General features: G+C 43.3%; 1 protein-coding gene across 1 annotated transcript in view; it reads left to right on the top strand.

The window, feature by feature from the left end:
- The window catches only part of PLXNC1 (plexin C1), a 149,021-nt gene that overhangs the window by 48,610 nt on the left and 73,043 nt on the right, over nucleotides 1-27,368 (top strand). Inside the window, exons 5-9 of the mRNA XM_030323379.1 lie at nucleotides 10,421-10,535; nucleotides 18,983-19,136; nucleotides 22,581-22,668; nucleotides 24,806-24,908; nucleotides 25,050-25,151. Coding sequence (XP_030179239.1) covers nucleotides 10,421-10,535; nucleotides 18,983-19,136; nucleotides 22,581-22,668; nucleotides 24,806-24,908; nucleotides 25,050-25,151 — 562 coding nt within the window. The remainder of the gene's footprint in view (nucleotides 1-10,420; nucleotides 10,536-18,982; nucleotides 19,137-22,580; nucleotides 22,669-24,805; nucleotides 24,909-25,049; nucleotides 25,152-27,368) is intronic.

Consider the following 27,368-nt stretch of genomic DNA (forward strand, 5'->3'; position numbering starts at 1 on the left):
CCAGTGCGGCTCTAATGACAGCGGTAAGGATAATGATGGGATTTGGGGGTGGCCCTTCCTTCTTGTGTGAGGACCCCATTGTGCTGACTAATTGTGTAGGAGCACGTAGGACAGCTGTCCGTGGGGTGGAAACAGTGGGGAGAAAAGGGGAATACGTGCTTCGGACCTCGGGGCGTCACTGAATTCCCCTGGCAGACGCCCAGCCCAGGCATCTGGGTTACGGAGGATGCTGAAAGGGATCGGGGGGCCCTTCCAGTGGTGCAGAACACCCCCCCACCCCCGCCGGGTTCTTCATCAGCTTTGTCAACTGGGAGGAGCTGTGCGCAGATCCTACTTCTTTCAAAGCAGAAGGTGGAGAGGGGATGAAGTCATTAAGGGGCGCAGCTCTTGCTACCCCGACAGTTGACAGAGGTCAACGCAGGGAGAGCGTTCACCTGACTCAGAAGCCGGTTTTGCTTGGAAAGGGCTGGCTGCTGAGGTCGTCAGAGCTCAGCCTCCAAACCGTTACCCGCACCGTCTCTTTAATTGATGTTCTCTGTCTTGGAACAAGTACCATTAAGGAACGCCCCTTTTAGTAAATACATGTTTTAATGGAAGAGATTTTTTTTTTTTTTTGAAATGACCTTATCTCAGGCAGCAGGCACTTTCATAAGTATGTATTGATTGGCTTTTAAACATTCCTCAGATGTTTTCACTTGTCTTTGTGACCTAGTACATGTCCTGTTCCCAGCAACTCCTCCACCTTCAGACACACCGTTCCGATCTTCGCTGGAAGCCTTCCAGGCCATCTTTCGTGTTTTTGCTTTTGTAACGTTCTGTAAAGCTTGGGCGCTTATGTTCTGCTGCACAGAGAAGGGAGCATGGCATTCGGTATTGGCCTCAGGGAGATGGGGTTGTTAGCGTTGCCACCTGCTTACTGGCGGGGACATTGAAGCCCAGAGAGGGAAAGGAATGTGCCCCCAGCTGCACCGGGAATGTGTGGACAAGTAGCTTTGAACCCAGAGCTCCTTGACTCAAGAGGCATCCGTCGGTTTCCTATTTTTACTTCCATGTTACATATTTTAAAAATACCTCCTTAAACTCTTCAGCTCATGGTTTGCGCTTGGGAATAAAAACACCAACTTTAGTACGCGCATCACCTACAAAAGAACCACATGGGGTGAAGGCTACAAATCCCTTTTGTGTGAGTGTTTCAGGCTGCAAATGTGTTTTATGTGCGCTAAACAGCTCCAAGTTTCAAGACAAAGGCTGGTTTTCCACCATGCCAGTTAACAGGCCAGCCCAGCGAACAAAAATCAATGAAACACCTTATGCTGGTATCATGGAGACATAGTCAAGAATTTTAGTCACTTGAAAACTGAATTCTTAATCCAACTCAGCCAGTGCTTGTTGAATACCAGCTGTGGGTCAGGCCCTGGACCAGGCCCTTGGGGGAAACAGAGACGAATGAGGCTCTGCCCCAGAGAAGCTCACGGTTAGGGCGGGATGCGCACACTGACCAAAAGCCATCCGTCCACTGTGGAAAGTGCTCACAGCCGGGGCTCATGGCATGGAGAGACCCCAAGGGGCGCCTTCATATTGGGGGGAAGGAGCATTATGATTCAGAATCTTCCAAGAAGCCTTGAACTTTGCCTCCTTACGTAGGAAAGGCGTGCTGAGTGTTGACCTGCTGTATGTGGGCAATGCCAGCGGGCAGTCTGGGTAGCTTTATTGCCCCGGTCCCTTCTGTTTGTTTACCTTATGTTCTCCAAATTTTTGCCTACAGTCTGTTTCATTTGCCCAAGTGATAAATATACCAACAGCTACTAATATTCGCCGAGGCATTGTTGTAACAACTCCATGAGGTAGAACCTGTTATCATCTGTGTATCTGCAGATGGACAGCCTGAGACACAGAGGGCCCGTCACTTGCCCGAGGTCACTGCTTGTAATTGGCAGAATCACTCTCCCCTTTGATTACTAGCCGGTCTGGTGTTTAATCAGTTCCTTGCAGAGACCAACCTCTGTGTGAACTCAGGGTCCTGGCATGTGCTGTTCCTTGTGCCTGGAATGGAATGCTGTTCCCATCATTCCTGATATGGCTGGATGGTTTTCATCCTTGAACTCCGAGCTGAAATGCCATCTTTCTTGACCGGTCAATCTAAAGTAGTTCCTTTGTGCTCCTTTTTTTGGTTTCTGCAGAAGACTTACCTGAATTTTAAATTATTTTAAATTAGGGTTTGCTTATCTGGTTTATGTCTGTGTACCTCACTGGAACATAAGCTCGTTAACAGGGGTACTTTAACCGGCTTACGCAGTGATGTGTTTGCAGCACCTGCTGTGGTGTTTGGTGTCTGGGGGGCCCTCAGTAAATATTTGTGGTGTGGATGCCAAATATGATACTAGACCGAGGTGCCAAGGTGAATGAGCTGGGCCTTTCCCTCGATGACCTACAGTCTGGTGGGAGAGAGAGGCAATCAGCAACCAATCCTATGTGCTGTATATACCTGGAGCCTACGTAAGGTGCCACAGGAACACAGAGGAAGGAGCGACTGCTCTGCCTAGAGGTTGGGCAAGCAATCATGGGGCAAGTCCCATCGAACTAGCCTTGAACAAGGAACATAATTGCACCAAGTATATTCTAGGCCAAAGGGCACTCTGGACCATGGGAACAGCATATGATAGGAAGAAGCAGGCATGTTAGCACCGCATGTGTTAATCAAACAGACAGACTCACCAATCCACAGTTGCCTAGGGATGAGTTTGGAGAGGAACGCAGGGGCTAGATCCTAGGGTCAGGTTATAGACTTGGACATGGAAACATGTGTTCTAGGCTCCTAGTCATAAAAGACACATAGGTCTCCATAGGTGGAGGAGTTTAATGTAGGCAAAAGGGCGCCATTGAAAGTTTTTAAGTAGGAAGTACTATGATCACTCTGTGTTTGAGAATAACCTAGATGCCCATGTAGAGGCTGACTGGAGGCACTGCAGGTGGGAAGGCAGGAACCCAGGTGAGAGGTGATGGATGAGGGTGGAACGTGGGAGATAGCCTAGACGGATGCTGAGAAGTAATAGGTCATGATCAACCGAGTATGAGAGTTGAGAAAAAAGCCAAGAAAGGCCCAGGGTTTTCTATTTTTTCCACTATTTGATTAACTGCTCATTAACCAAGATCGGGCAGTATTTCCTGGCGTGCATACTAGAGCTTCTAAAAAGCTGGAAGATCATTCATTCCTGCCTTGGAAAGTTACAAAGTACACCAGCATATTCAAGGCTCTGAGAAGTCCTGCAGCAGAGAAATTAGTTTAAAAAAAATTTTTTTGACCAGTGTCTCCCAAACCTCGTAACAATAGAACCCTACTTCAACACGAACACCCAAAACAACCCAAAGAACACATTTTGAAAAATGTCAAGAAGTGAATAAAACCTGTATTTTCCTATATGGCCCTGCTCTGGGAGAACCTGTTTAGTTTTATCTTGGCACTTAACGATGTTGCTATCCTGAGAAGCCTTTGGAATCCCTGAGGAATTTGGCACAGGAGTAAGAGGACTGCTGAGACCCATACCGCACCACCTGACCTCTCTGCACGGCAGTTTCCTCATGCTTGACGTGGAGCAGATAATACCTACCTACTTCCTGAGGTGGTTGTCAGGATCAATGAGTTGATTTCCAGAAAGCCCTCAGAGCAGTGCCTGGCCCTGCTCTGGTGGGAAGGGCTCAGTGTTAGCTTTTGTAGGAGGCCATATAGGCTCATAGATGAGACCATGGACGTGGGAAGCTACACTGCCTGGTTTTTGTATCTCAGCCCCTCCACTTGCTAACTCTGTGACCTTGGGAAAGCAATATGGTGCCTTCTGCACCTCAGTTTCCCCCATCTGTAAAGCAGGGACAATTCTGTTCTTCATAGGTTTGTTACGAAGAAACAATGAATCAAATCATGTGAAAGAACGTGGCCTGGAATATTAGATGTTTTCATTTAAAAAAAAAATCTTCTAAATTGTCTCTGTTATTAGCATAATTTTATCACGTAGGTTGCCTTTCAGCTCCAGTGATGAAGATCCAAGTTTTCAGCTTCCCCGGCAAGTTATTTTGATCTTGCATTTTGACATTCCCTTTTCCTGACTCCGGAGGCCTTGAATTCGGAGTGTAGTTTTGCCACAGTGACATCCTACTCTCTTCTGTTCAGTCGAGTTTGGTTTCTTCATCTCGTGGACTGACAGTGTCCATAAAAGCCCCCCAACCCTGGGGACCACCTGGGTCCTCCTCTGTGCTTTTCCTAAAAATGCAGACATCTGTTTCATATCACTTAGCAGAAGACCTTGGGATGCTCTCCTGGCAAAACCTTCCCCCCATGTGGACACAGCCTTCCGTCCCCTGAGAGGCTGGATTTGTTTCCTTGTGAAAAGTTTTCTGATATTATATCAGTATAGAATCTTTGGAATAGGTCACACCAACCCCACATTCCAGCCAATGACCTGATGCTTAGTTATCAGTTTCCTTCAGGGACTGTCTGCTCTTGGCGAACAATTAGATTAGGGGATGCTGATGAAATTCGAGTGGCAGGAAGTAGAAGTTACGTTTCTGAGTTCAGAGTTTCTATTTCAAGGTTGAGTAAGTGGGCTCTTTGAGGACTGAGGCAGGGAGGATGCCTGCTCCCCCGCACCACCCCTTCTGGAACCTGCCGGGCGCCTTAGGGGTCTGACTGTGAAATTGAAGATCCACTTGATTCCTCTGAGTGCTACAGGTGGAAGGACAGGGTCTTAGGCTGTCTCGGGAGGAAGGGCCATGGCACTGTGTTGCCGATTTTGACCTTAGGAGTGGACGCCAGGGGCCCGGCAGGGACATCAGGTGTAGTAGGATTTTTCTTAGGGGCGGGCAGAAGTCCTCCAGGGCTCACATGCTTTTTGCCAACTTTCCTATTAGTGGCTTCAGTTTTATATCACCCGGAGTGAGTGTGATCATGGTGAGGTCTCTGAAGCGATGGGTTATTTTACGTTTCGATACGAGATTTTTTTTTTTTTTTTTTTATCAGAAGGAGGAGGCACAAATTGGAGAAAAGGGATCTCCCTAGGAAGGGGCTGCTGGCAGTCAGCCCCATCTGAGCCCTGGGGACTCGCTGGCTTGAGGCCAGGACACTGGGCCAGGACACTGCGGTCACAAGAAAAAGTTCCCTCCTAAATTCTATTAGGAGTTTGGAGAATTTTTGCACAGTGATAAGCTCTGGGTTGCTCTTTGGGCTTCGCAAAAGGGAAAAGTCAACTCAAAGACCATTAAGTATTCCAGCATGTTGCTGACCTAGTTGGATAGTCGTACCTCAAAAAGTAGGTGAGGCAAGGCTCCCTCATTGTCCCAGGCTGTCAACTAATGACAGAAGAGCTCACTTAGATGCCACATTTCACTTTTATACTAGTCTTTCAGTGCTTACATGTTTGTAACTTAGATTTTAAAACTCGTATTTACAAACACTCCTGTAACTTCAGTGAGACTGAATTGTGTGATTGAAGCTCTCTGCTTATGATAGTATTTGTTATACCACTTAATTCAGGACACACATAAAAGTAGCTTTCAATATATTTTTATATTATTTTACGTGTTTTTACCTGCAGTCGTGTATGTGACTTTATCTTGGTAACTGAGATGTCATGCTAAGGACCAATAAACTCTCACTGACCAAGAGAAAAGAGAGAGAGAGAGAGAGACAGAGAGAGAGAGAGGAGAGAGAGAGAGGAGAGAGAGAGATTCTGGCCTAATAGAGTCAGATTCCAGGGTCCCCCAGCCCAGCCCAGCCCAGCCCAGCCCAGCCCAGGGGCCTTTCACCTGCCTGGAAACTTCTCCTTTTCAGAGGTAGGTCTCCCTGTGCATTCTGTTGGCATGAAAACAATTTAATAATTTAAATCATACCCATTAAAAAAAAAACAGAAATGCTGTATAAATATAATACTGTAGTAATAAATGTAAAAGTCGATCCAGCTGGGCACTGTTCCCAGACTACCAGCTGAGCAGAAACACAAGTAAAGTAGAAGAAAAACTGCTATATAATGCAAATGGCTGCAATCTCATTGTTTCCGGCTACACTTTATTGCAAATATATAGCATCCAAGGTTACATTACGGATAAATAGGTTTTGTGGGCTAACCTGGAGACCTAATCACTGTTTATAACATTATTTCTACGGGGAGGGGAAATGTGCATTCCACATGACAAACAGATGGGTAGCGAGCCGATTTGGGGGGCACGGTAGATTTGTAAAATGGGGGCCTCCTGGGATTTTAACCTGTAGATGGATGTTTTGTATTCAGGGCTAGTGACAGATGAAAATCAGGGGAGTTGCAGAATCCCCCCTTCCCCACCCAGTCCTTGATGTCCTCTCACCTAGAGACTCTGTCTGACCTTCTTTAATCTCTGATCCTGGGGGGCTCGTCCTGGCGCAGCCCCAGCCCCCAACCACTGTTGAGGCCCCAGGAAGCCAGGGGGATCTCTGAACATCTTTACCCTTTCACACCTTACTACGCGGTTGTCAGGATTCCTAGGAGGCCGTGCAACAGAGTGGCCAAGTGGGTGGCTCTGGAGGCAGACTCGTGTCGCTTGTGGCTGTGTGATGTTGGCATGTTTTTGCACTTCTCTGAGCCTCTGTGTCACCCCTGCAGAATGAGGTGGCTGTGAGGACGAAGGGGGAGTACTACTTGAGAGCACTCGGTCCAGCGCCTGGTCAGGGCAGTGCTCCCTCCTTGCAGGTGCCTGGGGTAGTTATTCTGGGATATTTGGGTTTAGAAAGATTTCCAGGAGTTCAGGAAGCAAACCCATACTATGAAAATACTTTCTGAATTCCAAACAGCAAACTTAGAAACAAGTATCTGGAACCTTTCTGTTCAAGATTTGAAGCCTAGGGGCGCCTGGGTGGCTCAGTCAGTTAAGCGTCAGACTCTTGATTTCGGCTCAAGTTGTGATCTCATAGTTCGAGCCCCACGTCGGGCTCTGTCTGCACTGTTAGCCCAGAGCCTGGGATTCTCTCTTTCCTTGTCTCTCTGCCCTTCCTACGCACTTGCTCTTTCTCTCTCAAATAAATAAATAAACATAAAAAAAAAAAAGAGTGGAGGCCTGGATAGGTTTTGAGCATACTTTATAATGAGTTGGGGGTGGGGGAGGGGTGGCTCATGTACTTATAGAGTTGAGTGAGCCTTATCAAACTCTTATTATTTTGAATAGGTTAAGCTTTACAGCAGATTTCATAGTGCACTAGTAAGAACGAGGCTTTTTATTCTTTTTCACTAAAGGATTTCCACATACGGTGTTTTTCACCTAAGGAAAAAAATTTTTTTTAATTAACTTTCTGGTTTGGGTTTTGCTTTGTTTTGTTTCTACAGACAGTCTTTTCTTTGCATGTGAGCAGCTTCTATTCCCTGACTGGCAAATAGGCTAGTGTCTGCATAGTGGCCTTATCGTGTGGGCATGAGATGCAGCTAGAAATAAGGACGAGAAAAAGAAAATAGTGATTGGGAATCTTAGGACTTTTGGGTGGACCCTCCCCCGTAGAGGGTGGGGCAGCAGCAATAACACAGAGTAAGGGAAGCAAATACATCGCTTGCCAGTTTCTCCAGAATGTGCTCATTGTAATCCGAATCCAATTTTCCTCTGATCTGTGGCCTGAAGAAATTGAAATGAAGCCACTTATGAGATCAGCCTACCTGAGAGCACCTCGTGAGGGTCAGCCTCACCAAGAGTTGTGCCCCACCACGAGATTTTAAATTTCATCTGGGCAAAGGCTTACGTGTCTACGCGCCTGACCGTTGCTTTGGTGATACACAGGAGTAAGAATGACAGCTTTCAAAAGGGATAATTTCAAAACACCTGGTTTTGTTTTACTAAAACGTGGGGGCCCCAAGATCTGCTCCCCCTCCTTAAGAAATTCGAATGCGTGGGTAATGTGCTGTCATGAAGGTTTTATCATCTGCAATATTGGAGAAGCAATAAGATACTGTTGTTGGTTGACCATCTGGTTGTGCATTCTTAGTGTCACGGTTTGCTGTTTTTTTTTATATATATTTATTTATTTTTACTGTTAAGCAAGAAACGGGAGCTTCGAAATTTCAGAGGTGTCTTAAAAATAAGAAATTTATGTTGAGTTGCTTAACATGGTTGGATTTTGTTCCTACCTTACACAAAATAGGAAGGAAGAGGTTCATTATATATTTTTTTCTTTTTTTCTTTTTTTTTCCAAAAGATAAACCGATCAACTTCCAAAAGATAAAACCTCAGCTCTTAATTTTCTCCCTCTCTGGCCCCGGACTTGAAGTTTTAGCTTACATTAAATATAGTCTGTTTATGGTAAGTAGGAGTCAGACCTAAATTGTAAGAGAACTTGAGAAAGAAAAATCACCAGAAAGAACCTATAGAGATTTCATATTTCATCCACCCATTCAAAAATATTTATTGAAGCCCAGTATTTGCATATCATGCTGACAGACACTGAGGGATTTGCTGAAGAAACATTAAAAACGTTCTCCCTTCCTTTGAGGAGCTTAGAGCTGACATGGGGAGAAATGACACCGGCATATGAAACAGTTAAGTTGTAATTCAACACAACATATGATTAAATACCAAAATGTGTGGCTCCGACAAGAAACGCTATAGGAGTTCAGCAAAGGGAGTGATAACTCAGTGGCACCACTGTGTTGTGCCTACAAATTGGCAAATCGCAGCACTATTTGTATGAAATATTTTACACTTGTTTTTTTGGCAGCCTTGGGCCTTGACTTCCAGGCAGCATTAAGAGCCTACGACAATATTTGTACTCCGGTCTCTCTAGAACTGGCTTTTTGTTTTTGTTGTTCTTAGAGACAGAGGAAGCGCCTTATACAAACTGGAGTGCCCCTGAGAGGCAGGTAGTTTTTGGCAGTCCTAATCTCTCTCAAATACAAAATAGAGAAACCAGCCTCATCATTCTGTTTTTCAGTCCAGCCATACTTGTCCCTCTGTGGCAAACGCCCCGTGACACCGACAGGCCGTTGAATTTGAACTTAATGTCCGTGACGGATGAGCTAGCCATCAAGGGTCGGATAAATTTATAGCTGAGGAGAACCGCTGTTGAAAATCCCCACGGTCAGGGTGTTGGAGAAGGAACTGCCACGGATGTAGGGGAGTTTGGACACCAGTGGGCTCTTAGCAAACAGGGTTCCCCAATACTTGCTCAAAGCATTGTGCTTGAGGATGATGTTTAATGAAACTCGCTGGCTTCCTGTTCTATTTTTGTCATATTCAAATTAGCGCAGAGCTCAAAGACGAAACCGTGGGGCCTAAATTCTTACGAATTAAAAAAGGAGAGAAGAGGAAGAAGGAGAATTGAAATGCTTGTGAAGTCACATACCTTTTGGGGGACCACACCCCACTGCACTCCGGTCCTTTCAGGGACTCCCCACAGATGAATGTGGTTATCATTTGGTTGCTTTTCGATCTCATGATTCATGAATTTTCCATTTCTTTTCAAACTTACTGACACTGGTTCTCCCCTGCCCCTTCATTTTAACCTGAGGCCTTGGGGAGGCTTAGATAACAGAGATGTCTTAGTCTCGCCTGGATGGTATTCAGTGGAATGTTTGTGGAATTCAGCACCTTTGAGACTAACATGACACTTGGTGTTCATTCTTTTCGTCTGGTTGGCGGCCCTTCTGGTGAGATAGGAGTTCCCAAGTTAGCATGACCTAGAGTGACTAAGACATCGAGCAAAGGACCGGTCTCACCCCTCAGCTCTTGGTCATGTATATCAAAGGAGTTGGCCCTGGCTACAGCTTAAGATTTATCTGGGGCTTCCTGTGAGCTGACAGACTTGAGACAGTGGCCCTGGAAAGTGTTGCACCCATATCTTTTGATATAATTGGGTTTCTGTCTAAATAAATGTCATGTAGCAGATGGTTATGGAATGGCTTATCACATTCTTGGGAGGACTCTGCCCTTGAAATATTTATATTTAATTATCATACAACAAAGCACAAGCTAGCTTTATTATTTTTGTAATAAAAATTTGCACGGTAGGTTGATATTCTGGGAACAAATCACAAACCTAAAATTTATATGATCTGTAAACCCCTTCTTGGGCTGTGCTTTGCAAGGTTTTTCTGGAAGGGAGCTCTTTAATTTTAGAATCCGCGAGAGGATATGCTTTGGATGTATTTGGCGATGTCATCGTGAGAGGTGCCTCGGGAGTCTAAGTTCAACGTGTTGTCTACATTTCAATGTGTTGTTCCCTGCTCATAGACATGATGGAAAAACGCTCTGCTGTTGGCCTGTTGCTTTTCATGGTTTTAGCATCATGTTCCTATTCTCACTCGAAATCGATAGTCCTCTCCACAAAGCCTGGCGTTCTGCACTGAAACCAAGTATGAGAAACTTTGAACTAATGCATGTGTGGGGTTGCTGTTTTGTTGCCTTTTGCTTTTTCTGATAGGTGTACCTTCAAAGAAGATTGTGTACCTTTAGACAACTATGAAAACTGGCTGGATATTTCATCCGGAGCTAACAAGTGCCCTCAAATTAACCTATTTCGAAGCAGTGAAGATAAGGTAAGAGGAAAGACTTTCATTTGTCTCTGTTGTCTCACTTTGTACAACTAATGCTCGCTTCCTGCTGTGTGTGCAATACCCACGAGTGTTAAGTAAGCCGAAGTAAGGGAGCCCATTCGTTTCGTTAACTAACACTGAGGGCCCAGCAGATACCATACACACTGCAAGGTGCTAGGGAAATAGCGGAGAACAAGACATAGCGTGAGCCTACCCTCGTGGAGTTTGTCATCTTGCAGAGCTGAAGATGACCCTCATTAGCTGAATCTCAAGAAAAGGTGGACTATCATTGTGGTAGAAAAATATACTGATTAAAACAAAAAGAAGAAGAAAAAAGTTCCAATTCATGGTCAACAAGATTCCTTAAATGTGACTTAAGTGTAGAGTTTTGTTTTATGGTCCTTTTCCTAATTTGCTCAGGCTTCTCCTGATCGCTAGCTTATGTGCATGGCTATATGAGCGGTATCGGTCGAGAGAGCGAGAAACCAATACGGGCAAGGAAAATTGCAAGTGGGGTCCCCTGGAAAGCCAGTGGGCTCTTGTTATGGCCATGCTGCCATGGGCAGCTCTTCAGTCCTGTCACCGGATGAGAGAAAGGAAGCAATGAGGGGCATATTCAAGCATTTTCTGATTCACAGCCATCCATACCCTATGGGAAAATGGAATTCCTGCCTTGTAATCTCAGTGGTGCTATAAGGAGACATTTTCTCCCTAATTATAGTTCTTGAATTATGAATAATTGTACAGAATCCCCATCAGCAGTCCGTTGACCTGTCTGTTGAGCTCACTCTGTTTTATTTGAATGCCACATTAACAAGGAAATGGGCCACTTTCTCTTTTCCTGTACACTTTGCCATTTCAAATAGCAAGAACCATACCACTTAAGATGATTTAACATTTAATAAAGGAGAGCCAGAGCATTTAATGAGTGATAAATAATAAAAGAATAAAGCTTTCAAGTCATAACTGATCAGAACTCACAGATTTAAAGGTATTTGGCTGTTGTCACTTTCTATTGTCTTCCAGCAGGTGGGTGGGGGGCAGTGAAAAAAGAACTTGGAAAGCCTTCATCCAAACCTCCACCAGCCCTGAGTCAGAGTGAAAAAACTGTGTGCAAAAGATGCTTAGGCATCTCAGCATAGGTGTGGTCAAATTTTTATTTCTCTTAGCAGTCCGAAAAATAGCTAACTTGGGTGCTGATAGAGAATGATAAAAAATATTTATGTATGCCATGATCTTTGAATATACCCAGGACTCTGATAAATGGTTAAGATCACCCAAGATTTGGGGTGCCTGGGTGGCTTTTCAGTTAGGTGTCCGACTCTTGATTTTGGCTCAGGTCATGATCTCACGGGTGTGAGATCGAGCCCCATGTTGGGCTCCACACTGATAGCACAGAGCCTGCTTGGGACTCTGTCTTTCCCTCTCTCTCTCTCTCTCTACCCCTACCCCGTTCACACAAGCACACTCTCTGTCTCTCTCAAAATAAACACACATTTAAAAAAAAAAAGATTACCCAAGATTTTTTTTTTATCATTTTGAAAATTTTAAGGGTGATAACTTCAGCTAAATGTAGTAAGGGAAAGCAACTTGTTCATTAAATAAAAAATGCTGCTTGCATAATTTGCTTACCTATCTTTGGGTTCCCTGGTATAACTTAATCGCCATTTCTACCTAGTTTGGAACATCACAAAAAATGTTTACCACCCAAACAACCACTAGTGCTTTCTTCTCTACCCTGAGTCCCACTATGGTTTACCCAAATCCCTCTAGAGCCTTCCCACACAACCATTACCTCGCTCTCCAGCTACCATCACTCTCAAGGTAAAGGAGATAAGAATTTAGTAATCTGAGTAAAGTTCGTCATTGAAACCAACTTTGGACTGATTATTTTAATAACGTTGATAAGATGTGTGATGCCATCTCTTAGTCATATTATTTCAAAATGTGTCCTATCGTCACAGTCATCTGTGACTTACATGAAAGTCCCAGACCTTTGTTAATTTAAATAATACCCCGATCCTTATCTACAGAGACGTCAGTCCATAGCTCAAGTCAAAGAGTGTTTGCTAGCTGCCCATCATATGCCTTTGTAACATTCTACTAACGTTCTGAGTACAGAAAGACCCCGATATAATGCAGAGCCTCTGCTTCCAAGAAGCATCATCTCTTTACACAAAACAATTAGAAGACTGTATATCCTCATCCTCATTACAGAATCGGCATTAACAAGAAATAATTGGAGCAATTCCAGTTGGCTTGGAGGGATTTCGTGAGGTTTTGTTGAGCAAAAACAGCAAGATGCAGAAAAGTATGTGTAGCATGATCTTGTATTGATCACAAACTCAATATATGCTATTGATGTATATAGCATATATGATATGCTATTGATATAGCATAATCTATATATGTTTATGTCTCTATGTGATTATTTGAGCATGGAGAAAAATACAAAAGAATTCTTACTAGGTCGTGAACATGGGCTCTCCTGATGGCATGACAGATGATGTGGTGGAGAGGGAAGGCCAAGACAAGTAGGGGGGAAAAAATGAAATTCTCACATACACAAACACAAACAAGCACGTATGACATCCCATTTTTGCATTATGTAAAACTAGTCGTATACCTATAAAGAGATTTTAACGTTCAGTAAAAACAGCTTGTACTAATAAAAACAGAAAATATATAGACATGCAAGCATTTCCCACCAGCAGTAGGATTCCTAAAGGAGAGACACTGGAAACATTCTTTTACAAAGCAGAACGAAAACAAGGAGTTCCACTGTCACTGGTAAAACCAACATCATGTGCAAAGTTGCGTCTAGTGCAGCAATACAAGAAATAAGTAATAGAAATAACTATGGGACCGGAGCAGATAAAAAATATCACCATGTGCTCATCTTCCGTGGTTGTGTAGCTTTGAAACCTAAACAGAGTAGCTTTTAAAATGATTCAAACGAAAGTAAAATAAAAGTGCCAAATGTTCGATAAACATTCAACTATCGATTACTGTACACGAGGTAAAAGAGTTAGTGTCCATTAGTAAAAGGTCTCATTCATTAAAAACAACCAGAATACTCAGCCATCAACTGAAAGAGTGAGGTATATACCCTGTATTTTAAAATCACTTTTACTAGGAGATACATGTTAAAGACAACTACCAAAAAATAGCAATTTGGGCTATGCAACAGCTTGCCTCAATTTCTTTTTTTTTTAATGTTTTTTTTTTATTCAGTTTGAGAGAGAGTGTGTGTGTATGCTCATGAGTGGGGGAGAGAGAGAGGATCCCAAGCAGGCTGCACGCTGTCAGCACAGAGCCTGATGTGGGGGCTCAGTCCCACGAACCAGGAGATCATGAGCTGAAATCAAGAATCAGGCACTTAACCAACTGAGCCACCCAGGTGCCCCCTAAGCAATTCTTTCTAATAATAATTAGATAGTGGGACAGTGGTCTATCAAGGCTATTGATAACTCATGACTAACTTCATCAATTAAAAACATAAGCATAAGTAAAACAAAAACACAAAGCATTCTCTTGGAAGATACAACAAGCATCCTGAATATATCCAGACACATACTATGTTGCTGGGCAGGAAGTTATCATAAACGTCATTTCTTCCTCAACCTAGTTTCTAGATTTCATGTAATCCCAGTGAAGATTTGAATAGACTTTTTCTTAAAAGTAATATAAAAGTCAACTGAAATAATATGAACTGGTCAAGAATATCCAAAATGTATTTTGAAAACACAGAAATTTATTTAAGCTAGATCATTTCCATATGATTATAAACATATACATAGCAATAATAACTCAACCCATGATTCTGTTTAAAAGTAGGAATACAGGGGCACCTGGGTGACTCGGTTGAGTGTCCAACTCTTGATTTCAGCGTAGGTCATGATCCCAGGGTCATGGGATCAAGACCCATGTTGGGCTCTGCGCTGAGCGTGGATCCTGCTTGAGATTCTCCCTCCCTCCCTCTCTTTTTCTCTCTCTCTCCCCCCCCACCGCCCCTTCCCCCTGCTCTTGTGTGCTCTCTCTCTCTCTAATTAAAAAAAAAATCTTTAAAAAAAAAAGGACTGGAGATCCTAGGAATAGACAAGAAAGCTCAGAAATAAATGTAAAAATTGTAAAGATCAGGTATCATAAAATAAGAGGAAATAAAAGAACTTTTCCCAAAAGGCACTAAAATAATAGACTTCAAATATGGAAACATAATTCACATTTTAAATTAAATACAAAAGTAAAATTTAAACTAAGAAATCCACATAAAAAGCCAAAACAAAAAAAACCCAGAAAGTAGAATGGAGTACCTGATAATTGGAAATAAAATTTTCTTAGCTCTGAAGCAATGTAGTATGTAATAACAAAAGAAAAATATTCATATACTTGACATTTAAAAAAAACCCATACAATAAAAAAGATAACTAACGCACACACTTCAGGAAAACATTTGCAATAGGCAAAATATTAATTGTAAGATATTAAAGCTAGGAGAAGTTAAAAAAAAACTCCAAGACACCAAAAAAGTGGGCAGAAAGAAGCATATATTCTCACAAGAGGAGGTTTAGGGAGTTAGGCATAGTTAAGGAAATATGTTCAACCTCACTAGTTATCAAATAAATACAAATTAAAATGATAAGATATGCTAACACCTAGTGTTGGCCATGCCAATTAGCACAGCCTTTTTGGAGAGCAATTTGCTGTGATGTTTCCAAAGGCATAAATATATTCATTCTGCTTGAAGCACTAATTCCAGTCTTCAAATTCTGAAGAAGTAACTTGAAAGAAGGAAAACCAAAAGAATGCAGAGGCCATTGCGGTAGCTTTTGTAGACTGAGAAACCTGGAAAGAACCGATCTCTTTGGCAGTAGGGGGAGTGGTTAAATAAAATAAGGTCTGTTAACCTGCTAGAATGCAGTGAGCTCCCTGGCCCCATGGACATTACTAGCTAATTGACATTCAAACTTTCTGTCTCATCTGACTCTTTGTGTCTTCCTTCCCTCTTTATCCAGCTTTTCTGGAGAAGGAGCTGTCCGCCTGGTAAGGATTCCCAAGTTGGCTTTATTAAGCCAAGGCATCAGCTATTTCTCTGTACTTGCCTGGAACCCGCACTCACACAAAAATACCTTCACCTCCCTGACTGTCCTCTTCTTTCACTACATTTGAAAAAACTTGCTATTTTCAAGATCAACTCCAACCTGGCTTCTGTTCCAATATTCCCCTGAGACTGTTCCTGCTGGGGTCACCAGTGAACTGCTTGTAGCCATTCGGTAGACGCTGTAAGTCATCATCTTACTTGGCCTGTTGGTTGCGTTCTTGAAATGCCCACTTCCATTGCCACCACCCCCCCGCTCCCCCCCCCCACACACACGGCATACCCTATCCATGCTCTCTTCCTTCTCTCTGGCCATGCCTCAGCCTCCCTTGCTGGCTTCTTCTCTCCCTAACTCTAAATAGTGGAGTTCAGACCCCATTTGGGTTGTTCCTGTCTTTAGCTCTATACTTTGTCTGTAGATAATTTTATCCATTCCCATGGCTTTATATATCATCTCTATGTTCTTGTCTCCTTTATCTTTAGCCCAGATTGCTCCTCTGAGCTTCAGGCCCATATCTAACTTGACACACCTCTTCATCATTATACAAGTATCTTGAACTAAACACATCCAAAATTGAAAGCTTACACTTTCCACCCAAAGTCTGCCCCTGCCTTTGTGTGTTCCATTTCAGTACAGGGTACTCCCCTCCATTTTTCTAACCAAAATCCTCCCTATCCACATGCTCTAATTCCAGTCCTGCCCCACGCGACTTCTAAAGGATATCTTGAATCAGTCATTGGTTTCCGTCTCCACTGTACCATCTTGGTCCGGGCTTCTATCGTCTGTTGATGATCTCTTCATACCCTGTGGCCCTCTGGTTTCTGAAGCCACATTTCTGCTAGACTATAAGCTCTTTGAGGGCAGGGACTATAGCTGTTTGGTTCACTAAAGTATTCAACACCACATGCAACATTCAGCACATGTTAAGAGCTTGATAAATATGGAATAAATAAAGGCGATGATTACTGTTACCTAAAAACTATGTGAGAACTGGAAGGAAATGTGAAATTTTAAATCTGGTGAGAAACTGATTTCAAAAAAAATTCTGATTCTGTTGTAGTGTTTGAGCAATTAAATGAATTTAAGGCCTATATGTATACAGGATAGTAGGTGATGTGACCGTATGCTAAGATATGTGAGCGGATATAAATGCTGGGCTGAAGAAGGCACCATGAATAAGAGCTCAGCCATTTGCTACAGGTGAGCTAGTGGGAGTGGATTGGAGTTCGTCCCCGTGCTCAGGTCTGCTAGAGGTAGTTGGACTTTAGTTCAGTTGAAGCTGGTTCATAAGAACTTGCCTTCTCCAGCAAGACTGTATGGCTGAGAAACAGAATGTTTTGAAAATAGCAAGATGGCAGTGACCCCAGGACTAAAACAGACATAGCAAGCTTATTTGAAGACAAGACAGCAGAGTTTGAGCTGACCGTATGGAAAGTCTGGGTGAAGGTCAGAAGTATAACAGAAGATGGACATCTCCCAGGCTGTCCGGAAGTGTAGCTCTTCGTGGTAGGCAGTAGGGTTTCCAATTCCTCTGCTCCCGTCTTCCTAATGCTTAGCTAGCTCACCTTTCCACCAGATCCCTTTCCTGCACCTGACGCAAAAGGGGTCCACCATTGGCCTATTGATTCCTTTAATTTCCTTTTTTTTCTGACCTTCATTTTCTTTTTTTTTTAACTGAAATATAATCGCATGCGACATCGTGTAAGTTTAAGATGTACAACGGGTTGGTTTGATACATTGATGTATCGCCATATAATTACCACCATAACATTAACACCTCTATCACATCGTGTAATTAGTATTGTCTTTCTTGTGGTGGGATGATTTTCCTGTTTCAACATGAGAACTGGCTGCCTTGTTTCTTTAGATAATTCATTTGGGAAAAAGTTGCTTTAGGGGAAATTTCAAGATTTTCTTTTTGTGTCCATTTGTGTGCACACACACACACAGCCTCCCGCCCCAAAACTTTAATCATATGTTTGATCACAAATAAAACCTTAGTGTTAAAAGTAGATTTCGGGGGCGCCTGGGTGGCTCAGTCGGTTGAGCATCCGACTTCAGCCCAGGTCATGATCTCGCGTACCGTGAGTTCGAGCCCCGCGTCAGGCTCTGTGCTGACAGCTCGGAGCCCAGAGCCTGTTTCAGATTCTGTGTCTCCCTCTCTCTCTGACCCTCCCCTGTTCATGCTATGTCTCTCTCTGTCTCAAAAATAAATAAACATTAAAAAAAATTTTTTTAAATAAAAATAAAAGTAGATTTCGTAGACCACCTTCTTTAACTATAGTAACATTACCAGGAAGAAATAAAGAAATGAAAAATGTAACTTAGTCCCTGGGAAATCAAGATATTCTCTTAAATAAACCCTGGACCAAACAGAAGCAAATTAAAAAAACAAAAAATCATGTGTTGTATGGGACTACTTAATACCACAAATACATAAGACCTCCCGAAATTGATGCATGTGGTTAGTACAATTCCAGTTAAACTCATAAGCTCCTCACCCCATTTGAATAAAATAATCTTAAAGTTTCTGTGGAAGAATAATGTCTAGGAGATGCTAAGGAAATTGGGAAATTAAAGCTAAATAAGTAAAGGTTTGCCTTTTCTGATGTTAAATATATTTAAAGTCACAGTAGTAAAAGCTTGACATTGTAATAGAAGTAAATCAATAGATAGTTGAAACAGAGCAGAATTCAGAAATAGATTCCAGATATAGGGTAATTTAATATATGACAGAAGTGGTATTTCAGTTCAGTGGGAAAAGGAGGGTATTTTTTTTAAGTAAATGGTTATGACATAGCTGATTAACCATCTGGATGAAAATAAAGTTTGGACCCTTACCTCATACTATATACAAAAATAAATTCCAGATAGATTACATATATAAGTTTAACAAACAAAACAAAGATGGCGAAACAATTTCATATTTGTCTACAAGCTAAAATTTGAGAATAACTTTATAACCAAGACAAAAACGCTGCTTTGATTACATAAAAACATGTCATGTGGAGTAAAAGATACCACACATACAAGTTGCAAGACAAACAGTAGATTAGGAGAAAACATGTGTCAGAAATAAGACAGATAAGGATTAATATCTTATACTATACAGAGAGCTCTTAAAAATGATAAGAAAAATATACACAGAGCCAAAAAGTGGTCCAAGAATATGAATATGTGATTCACTAAAGGGCAAATCAAATAGTCGATAAAGCGTCTCTTTCTTTACATCCGCTGAGAGATTCTCTTTCTCTGGCATGTCAGAGGGCGAGTTCACTTGAAGCTCTAGGATGGATGGAGAGGGAACAAGAACAATGACGTGGTTCCTGAATTATCTTCTTCCCCACACAGACTACAGTGACTGTGGTCGGAAGCCTCCCTCCGAAACGGTCGGAGTGGAAGTGCGTGGTGAAGAACTTGGACACGGGCAGGGAGCTCTGCAAGGGTAGAAGTCCGCCGGGCAGGGTCTGTACCTGCAACATGCCCACCAGAGCAACCTACAAAGGTAAGTGGACCCTGCTCTTTTTTTGTTTGAAAGTGAGGAAGGCAAGAGAACCTCCTGAGTTCAGATTGCCCAGGAAGCAAGTTGAATGTCAGGGGATTTATATATTCCCACCCTTTAGAAGACTTGCTGTCTGCTTACCTCCTGCTCTCCCCTCGGTTTTGCTCACCTCTGCCCTACCTCATCCCATGATTCCAGGATCCCACTCTGACGTGTGACTGGAGAATGACAGAGCAGGGTATGCTGGATGGGAGAGTGGAGAAGCTGGAGACCATTGGACTGACCCTACCCAAATGGTTCAGATAATTCAGAGATCTGAGAGGCTGGGAATGCCCTTGGTGAGATGAGAAAAGAGAACAACCAATGTTCTATCATCTTAAGATGATTGCATTCATGCAGAAAGGAAGTATTTATTGAATATCTACGATGCGTCGGGCACTGTGCTGGGTGCCAGGGATACAGTGACCGAACAAGATAGACGTGGCCCTTACTCACAGTATTTGTAGCCTATTGGAGTAAAGACAGACAAAGGGCTCATTACAGCGTAGTGTGTAAATGCAGGGGATGTACAGAACCATGGGAAGCACAGGAAAAGGGCACCTAACTGAACCTGGAGGGTCGCTGAGGGGACAAGGAAAGCTTCCTGGAAGATGAGTAGAGTTGAGCCAAAGGAAAGGGGGAAGAGTATTCCAGGCAGAGACCAACTAGTGTGATGGTTAGAAAGAGAGAAAAGGCTTTGTTTGAGGAGCCAAAAGAGGCTCTATATGGTTAAGGCAAATGGGGTAGGGAGAGGTAGAGAGCAGAGTGATAGAAAATGGATCCCAGGGCGCCTGGATGGCTCAATTGGTTAAGTGTCCAGCTCTTGATTTTGGCTCAGGTTATGATCTTATGGTTTGGGAGATTGAGCCCCGTGTTGGGCTCTGTGCTCAGAGTGCGGAGCCTGCTTGGGATTCTCTGTCTCCCTCTCTCTCTGCCCCTCCCCTGCTTGTGTGCTCGATCTCTCTCTCTCTCTCTCTCTCGATCTCTCTCTCTCTCTCTCTCAAAAAAAAAAAAATTAAAAAATTAAAATGGATGGCCAAAGTGGAGGATGGCTGGAGGAGGGAAGGAGAGGGTTCTGAAAAAGCAGATAGAAGAAAAGCTGTTGCAGTGATCCGGGTGAGGGTGACAGTGAGGGCTGGCACAGAGTCAAGCGGGGTGTAGAGAAATTGGTACATTCCAGAGATGGTGGGGGGCTAAAGTGGACACACTGAGGATTCACGAATCCCTGTGGGCAAGAAACACTAGAAGTAAGGTCACGTTATTGGTGCAGGTCTCCTAAAATGGGTGAACATCACAGTGGAGAGAAGAGCTGGTGTCACTCAGTTAATCCCCAATCCCTCCAAAGGGAGTTTAGTGTGCCAGACCAGAGACCCAAGCTTACAAATCTCAGCCACTGGGCTCATGGTGCTGGTTTGGGATTGAATTGCTTGGAAAATGATTCCAATTCTCCACTTTTCTTTGTTTACACTGTGCAGCCTTTGTGATACGCTTCTAGTTAATTTTGCTCATTAAAATGCAGCTCTTGCTCATGTGTAAAATCTGCTTTCCAAGTATCGGAGATCACCCGGTAAAGCTAAGTTGGTTGCTTTTAGGGCCTCCATCAGTCGCACTCGACCTTTGCCCGCCCTTTTCTTTGAATGCCTTGCATGTTCTGAGCCGGCAAACAAACTCACTTCCCACCTCTTGCGCTCAGCCGGTCAGTGGTCATTGCCAAACCTCTGTCTCTGCCCTCACCCCTTTCATCAAATCCTATTGCCCTTCTGCTTTGAAACATGGGAGGGAATGTCACCTCCTTCATAACAATCCACGGTATTTCTGGCACCCTCTGAGGTCCCCACAGTCACCCCCGTCTTGGTAGCCAGGTGCTGCATGGAACTCAGACCACTCTCACGGGATGTTTCCTTGTCTGTCCTATCATTGTTGGGTTTTTTTTTTTTTTCACCTAATTCACTCTATGTCTTCCTGAATAACTGTAAATGCTACCAGAGCAGAGATCAAATATATTAGTTTCCTTCTGATATTTCCCAGTAGTGTTTTGTGTGTAGCTGACACGAAGAAAATTACAACTTTTCCTGGTGTTCATCATTGAACACTGGAACGTATTTTCGCTGGGAGTCTCTCAGGCTTACTGTCCATATGTCCATTCTACTAACATTTACAAGTGGCTGTGCAAATGCTCTTGCTGAGAGGTCATGCCAACCCTCCAAACCTCCTTGTCTTTACAACAGAGGGTTATCACACTTCACATGTAATCACTTAATGTGAGCAGAATTCGATGTGGCATCCTGGCTTTTAGCATGAATTTTACTGCCGTAGAGAAGTATCTTCCCAGACTTTGGGAATCACACACTAATAAAATTTCAGTAAGGAAAGTAAGGATGCCAACAAACTTAGGCCACTTCTTATTTTATCAAGGAAAGCCTTCATTTTTAAAGTATCGTCCTTGGTCTCCATTAACTCATAAAAGGAAGATGATATTGTCCCAAGATGGAGGACAGCGAAAACCTCACTGAGCACTGTGCTTGGGTGCAGTAGGCTTTGAGAGGTGCTGTCCAGGCTGCGGCACCCAAACCTGGCTGTCTACCGATCATGTCATGGGGAACATTGCCAACCACAGAGTCCCAGGTACTCCCCAGGTGTGTTACATCAGAACCTCTAGAAGCGTGGCTCTGGAATCTCTATTTTCATCAATTTCTCAAGTGATTCTGATACACAGCTGGGTTTGGGAACCACCTTGGATAGAATATGTAAGTTAAAGACCTACAGGAAATAGGACGTTTCTCTAATGCTGATTCAGCACGGTTTTTATCTTTCTTGTTTCTCTATCCTCTTGAGGGTGTTCTAGCCAATGAGTACGTTTTCAAAAGCAAATAAGACAACTCTGATGGTTGATTTGGTAACAGTTGACTCCAAGCGGATCATGGATCCCAGCCCATGGGAACCACGCTTAGGGTTTGTTAGGCAAAGGTTGGTAGCGTGGATTTTGCTGAAGGTACAGGATTTGCTCTCTAACATTTCTGGTTATCGTGTTCTAGGCAGTTCTTGCTTGGTGACTTGTTTTATTCTTATGCTGTGGCCAATTGCAGGCTGAGATAGTGATCCCGGGGAGAGTATGAGATGTAAATGGGCTGTAAAATGGCTTTTTTTCCTAGTGATTATCCGTGGGAGGCTTGGAACACAAGGTGGGCCCGGGTCTGTTTGGAGGCTTGTGCTGTGCGCTTGGGCTGCCTGACGTGAATGGCCCACGGGAAGGAACCACATACTGATTGAAATGTTAGCAAACAGCTGGCACCCCCCCCCACCCTCTATGCAAAGGAGGCAAAAATATTTATTTTTTGCATTTACAGCTTTGCTTGACGATAGCGGGACGCCACCATAATTGACATTTTTTTTCCCCCTTTGCTCCAGATGTTTTAGCTGTCAACGTGACGTTCTCCTCCGGTTCTTGGCATTTATCAAAAAGATTCAACTTTACCAACTGCTCATCATTCAGAGAGTAAGATTTTATTTGAAATTTAAGTATTCTCTCATTGGTTTTAATTTATTTATATGCTTTACGCCTCCATTTCCTAAAGAACTCTTTTGCGGAGTAGAACTTTCTAAAGTGCCTTTTGGAGCATGGCCTGATGGGAGATAGAAGGGGGAGATCGGAGGGCCCCTGAGCTAATAAGCCGGCTCGTTCAAGTCCTAATAAGTAAGGTGAAGCAGCTAAGGAGCAAACAACTGTGCTTAAGTGTTGCTACCAACAGGGAAATGCGTTTTCCCCAGACGGACAGGCACTCTGAAGAAAATACAGCAGAAGGGGTGCTATGTTCCCCCCTGAGCCGAATGGCTTTGGGAATTTGAGTCAGGGGAGAGGGTGTGAGCATGAGACCAGGGAAATCATCAAGGAGAAGGTCAAGATGAACTCTCTTTCATCGAAAGAACATGTTTGGGGCACCTGGGTGGCTCAGTCCATTGAGCATCTAACTTCAGTCGGGTCGTGATCTCTGTCCCTTCCCCCCTCGCTTGCTCACTCTCAAAAATAAATAAAACATTTAAAATTAAAAAGAACATGTTAGCTCTGTTCCCCCACTTTTTTATGCCACCTTTTGCCCTGTTGGGCTGTGTACCTCCCCTGATTTAGGGCCACGCCTCACTCCTTGCTTCTCAAGCAGAGACAAGACAGGGAGGAAATGTGTTTCTCAGATGCATGATTTTCCAGTTGAAAGGTGGGATGGAGGTTCCCATGGAAACAACGGGAAGCTGTGTTATTAGTGATTCTATAGCTCGTTCAGTGGTTTGATTGACCAACTATGTGGGTATTGAATGTTTCTTTTGGCCTGGGAACCACTGTTGCCGTGGGGAAAATGAACTCAGACTCAAAACTGGGTTGGAGGGCCACTCTACAGCTATCCAAACAGGGGCCTCTGGACCTCATCTTTACCCTGGGGTACTCTGAAAGAGGGACTGAGTTCAGTTGTTTCTAACAAATAAACTGAATGAATATAGCGGGGGTGGGGGGGAGCAAACTTGATACAGAAAGCCTCAGAAGTCTGTGAAAATAGGAAAAGAGGGGGAGAGTTAACAAAAAAATGTATCGTTCAAAGAGAGTTGAAACGTAAAGCGGGTCCCCCATCCCCAGTGTAGAGGCCAGGCGGAAGGAAGTGACTTGCCCTGGGGCCCACAGTTAGGTAATTAAGAACCAGACCTCAGACCCACAGCTCCCCAGAGGGTGAGTGTGCCCTTTCCTTGAGTACCTGGTCCCTTAGTACAACACTTAGTACATTACACTTAGTATACTCGCACCTAAGGGGCCGCGATGGGAATGCAAATCACAAGCCTGCTTCTAGCTCACTTAGGTGCCTGGATAAACACTCCCATGAGTCTGCAGTTTCTATAGGTCAGAAGCTCCGAATGCTTTGACATTTCTTGAAGAATCTGTGAAATATGAATTGTGTCTCCTCTCCCTACACTGGCCCTCTCACTGTCCCAGGCCAAGTCTTCCCCTGGCCTCCCATGGCTGTGTTTCCAGACCAACCTCAGAGTCTGTTTTTATTGTTCCTTCAACTCTGATTTTCTACAACATGCTTTTCAAGTCCTCTACTGTTATCCTCACATGATAGATTATTTGATGAGTAGACACAGTTCTTCCTTAATTTGGTTAAAAAGCCAACACTGGCACCCTATTCCCTCCGCTTGCCAGGTGACACTTTTGGTCTCGCACCTTCCAGGCAGTGGGGGTGTTAGTTACAGCTCTAGGGAGTGAGGGCAGGGCGGGGAAGGTGAGTCTCCAGAGGGGAAACTTACCTGAGGGCAGACAAATAGCAGAACTGGATTCAGAAACAGAGCCAGTGGGTTCCTGTTATCCACCAGCACAGCGGGTGACCCTGGCTTCAGGTTTCCATGGCAACACCCCCAAAGGTGTCATGACAGTCCATCAGCCCTGAGGGCTGCCCAGAGCAGGGCACAAAGTCGGTGCTCTATCCTCAAAGGACTGTCCTCCCTCCCCTGGGTTCATCCTACTCTGTCCAGGGATTTTTTTCTTCTTCTTTCTTCTTTTAAATGCTTGCACCCTGCATCACGGAGGGAAATTCTAGGGCATGAACATTTTCCTAAAGATTTGGAATTAAGTTGGTTTTCCGTGTTGCCAGATGCCCAGCGTGTATTGGAACTGACTGTGCTTGGTGTAAAAGTGAGAGAAAGTGTATCCACCCCTTCACAGCTTGTGACCCATCTGATTACAAGACAAACCAGGTAAAGTGCCATTTTTGGTATTACAAGGTTGAACCAGAAATAAGTGTTTGTGACCGCCCAGTCCCAGTCTGTCTTTTGTGTTTGTTTCAAACTCTAAATTTCCCATCTGTTTGGATGTTGAAGGGATATTCTTCATTTCAGGAACACTGTCAAGTTGCTGTCGAGAAACGGGCACCATCCAAGACTGCAGGAGGAGGAAGGTTCACCGAGAATAGGAGTAGTAGAGCCAACCCGGGCTTGCAGGTCAGACCCTAGTTTTGTGCTGATCGTGGGGGAAAAAAATCCCCTTTAGATGACAATAACAACTCCTCACTGCTCTGGGTTCCTTTTAAAAATTCCCTGTTTGACTTTCTACAAAAATTCCCTTTTCTACTTTTGATTTTTAACCAAGTTTCCCTTAATTGGCTCAATACATCAAAGGCTGCACACTCACATAAAAGAAATTAAAATTCTATAATTATGAAAAATGATATTGTTCCAGGAGGAGTGAAATTTTAAAGGTGACTTTGTGGCTCACTCAGGAGGAGTTAGAAGGAAGCATATAACACATAGCACTGAGGGGACTCCGATTCGAACCACGTATTACAATTGTATTCCTGGGGGTTATGTGGGGTGAGGGGAGTCTACGCAAAGTATACAAACTAACCTCATTCAGATTGCCCATCTTTACGTTATAGAGATGATCTAACCCAGAGTTAATAGTGCCAAAACAAAGAGTTGTTGCCATATGTGTGTGTATACATATATATGTATGTATCAACCATATATATATATCCATACATCCATATGTACATACATATATACACACACCCACATCTCCCCCCATTTCCCCCTGAATTTTTTTCATGGAAAGATATTTTCCATGAAGTTTCCTTGGAAATTCCTCTTATTTTCATCATAGTAAATCACCAGGTTCCACCAACAGACATGTTTGGGAAAAAAAGGACATGACCATGTAAACGTTTCTGGGCAGAAAATAGTGGCCATGCTTAGAATGACTGGCTTCAGTGAGTTGACAGAAGTTAATTGAGCATGTGCTATGTGGTGACAAACAAGAAAGGGTAAGTTGTCGATCTTGTTAATCGGGAGGTCTAGCAGGAGCAGACAAATTAAAAACAGCATTTCTTTTTCTAAAAAAGTCTTGGTTTTCTATTTCATGACTAATCTGTGGCTTCGATGTATCCATTTGCTGTTATTTAAGGTCAAGTGCCAATATAGATAAGTAGCACATTTTTCATCGCTACCGAAAAGTTGATGGTAACTTCAGGTGAATAACTAACAGGCAGAGGGAACGTGAATCATGATGTATTATGAAGTTAATTAAAGGCGTTAGAAAGGCTCGGTGTGCCAATATCTCCAGATTTGAAAAGTCTTTGAGGTTTTATTAAGGGGTGGGCTTCTCGTCTCTTACCATTGGCTTATAAAACAAAGGCATAGTGACAGGTATTTGGATCAAGGATCAAGGAGGCGGTGACTTTTTTAAAAAATTAAATTTATCCTTTGTTGTCATTTTAGTTGGGTTTTTTTTTTTTTCGATTTTAGTAAAGCACACCTAACACAGTTTACATCTTTGCCACCTTTTTTTTTTTTTTTGATGTTTATTTATTTTTGAGACAGAGAAAGACAGAGCATGAACAGGGAGGAGCAGAGAGAGAGGGAGACACAGAATCTGAAGCAGGCTCCAGGCTCTGAGCTGTCAGCACAGAGCCCGACGCAGGGCTTGAACTCATGGACCGCGAGATCATGACCTGAGCCGAAGTCGGACGCTTAACCGACCGAGCCACCCAGGCGCCCCCCATCTTTGCCACTTTTAAGCGTACAGCTCAGTAGTGTTAAATACCTTCACACAGTTGTGCGACCATCACCACCAACCATCCCCAGAACATATTTCATCTTGCAAAACTGAAACCTCATACCCATTAAAAAACAACTTCCCGTTTTCTCTTCCCCCACCCCCAGCCCCTGGCAATCACCATTCTACTTCCTCTCTCTATGAATTTGATTACACTAGGGACTTCATGTAAGCAGAATCATACAGGATTTTTCTTTTGGTCATTGGCTTATTTCATTTAACATAATGTCCTCCAGGTTCATCCATATCAGCATGGGTCAGAATTTCCTTATTTTTAAGGCTGAAATATATTCCACTGTGTGTGTATAGTACATTTTGTTTTTCCATTCATCTGTGGATGGACACTTGGGTTGCCTCTATCTTTTGGCTATTGTAAATAATGTTGCAATAAACATAGGTGTACAAATATCTCTTGAAGGCTGTTTTCAATTCTTCTGGGTATATATCCAAAAGGGGAATTGCTGAATCATAAGGTAATTCTATTTTTAATTTTGGAGGAGAATGCCATGCAGTTTTTCATAGTAGTCTGCCATTTTAGATTCCCACCAACAGTGTGCAAGCATTCCAATTTCTCCAAATCCTCTCAGCTCTTGTTATTTTTGTGTTAC

This window comes from Lynx canadensis, chromosome B4, assembly GCF_007474595.2.
Source record: "Lynx canadensis isolate LIC74 chromosome B4, mLynCan4.pri.v2, whole genome shotgun sequence".
NCBI lineage: Eukaryota > Metazoa > Chordata > Mammalia > Carnivora > Felidae > Lynx > Lynx canadensis.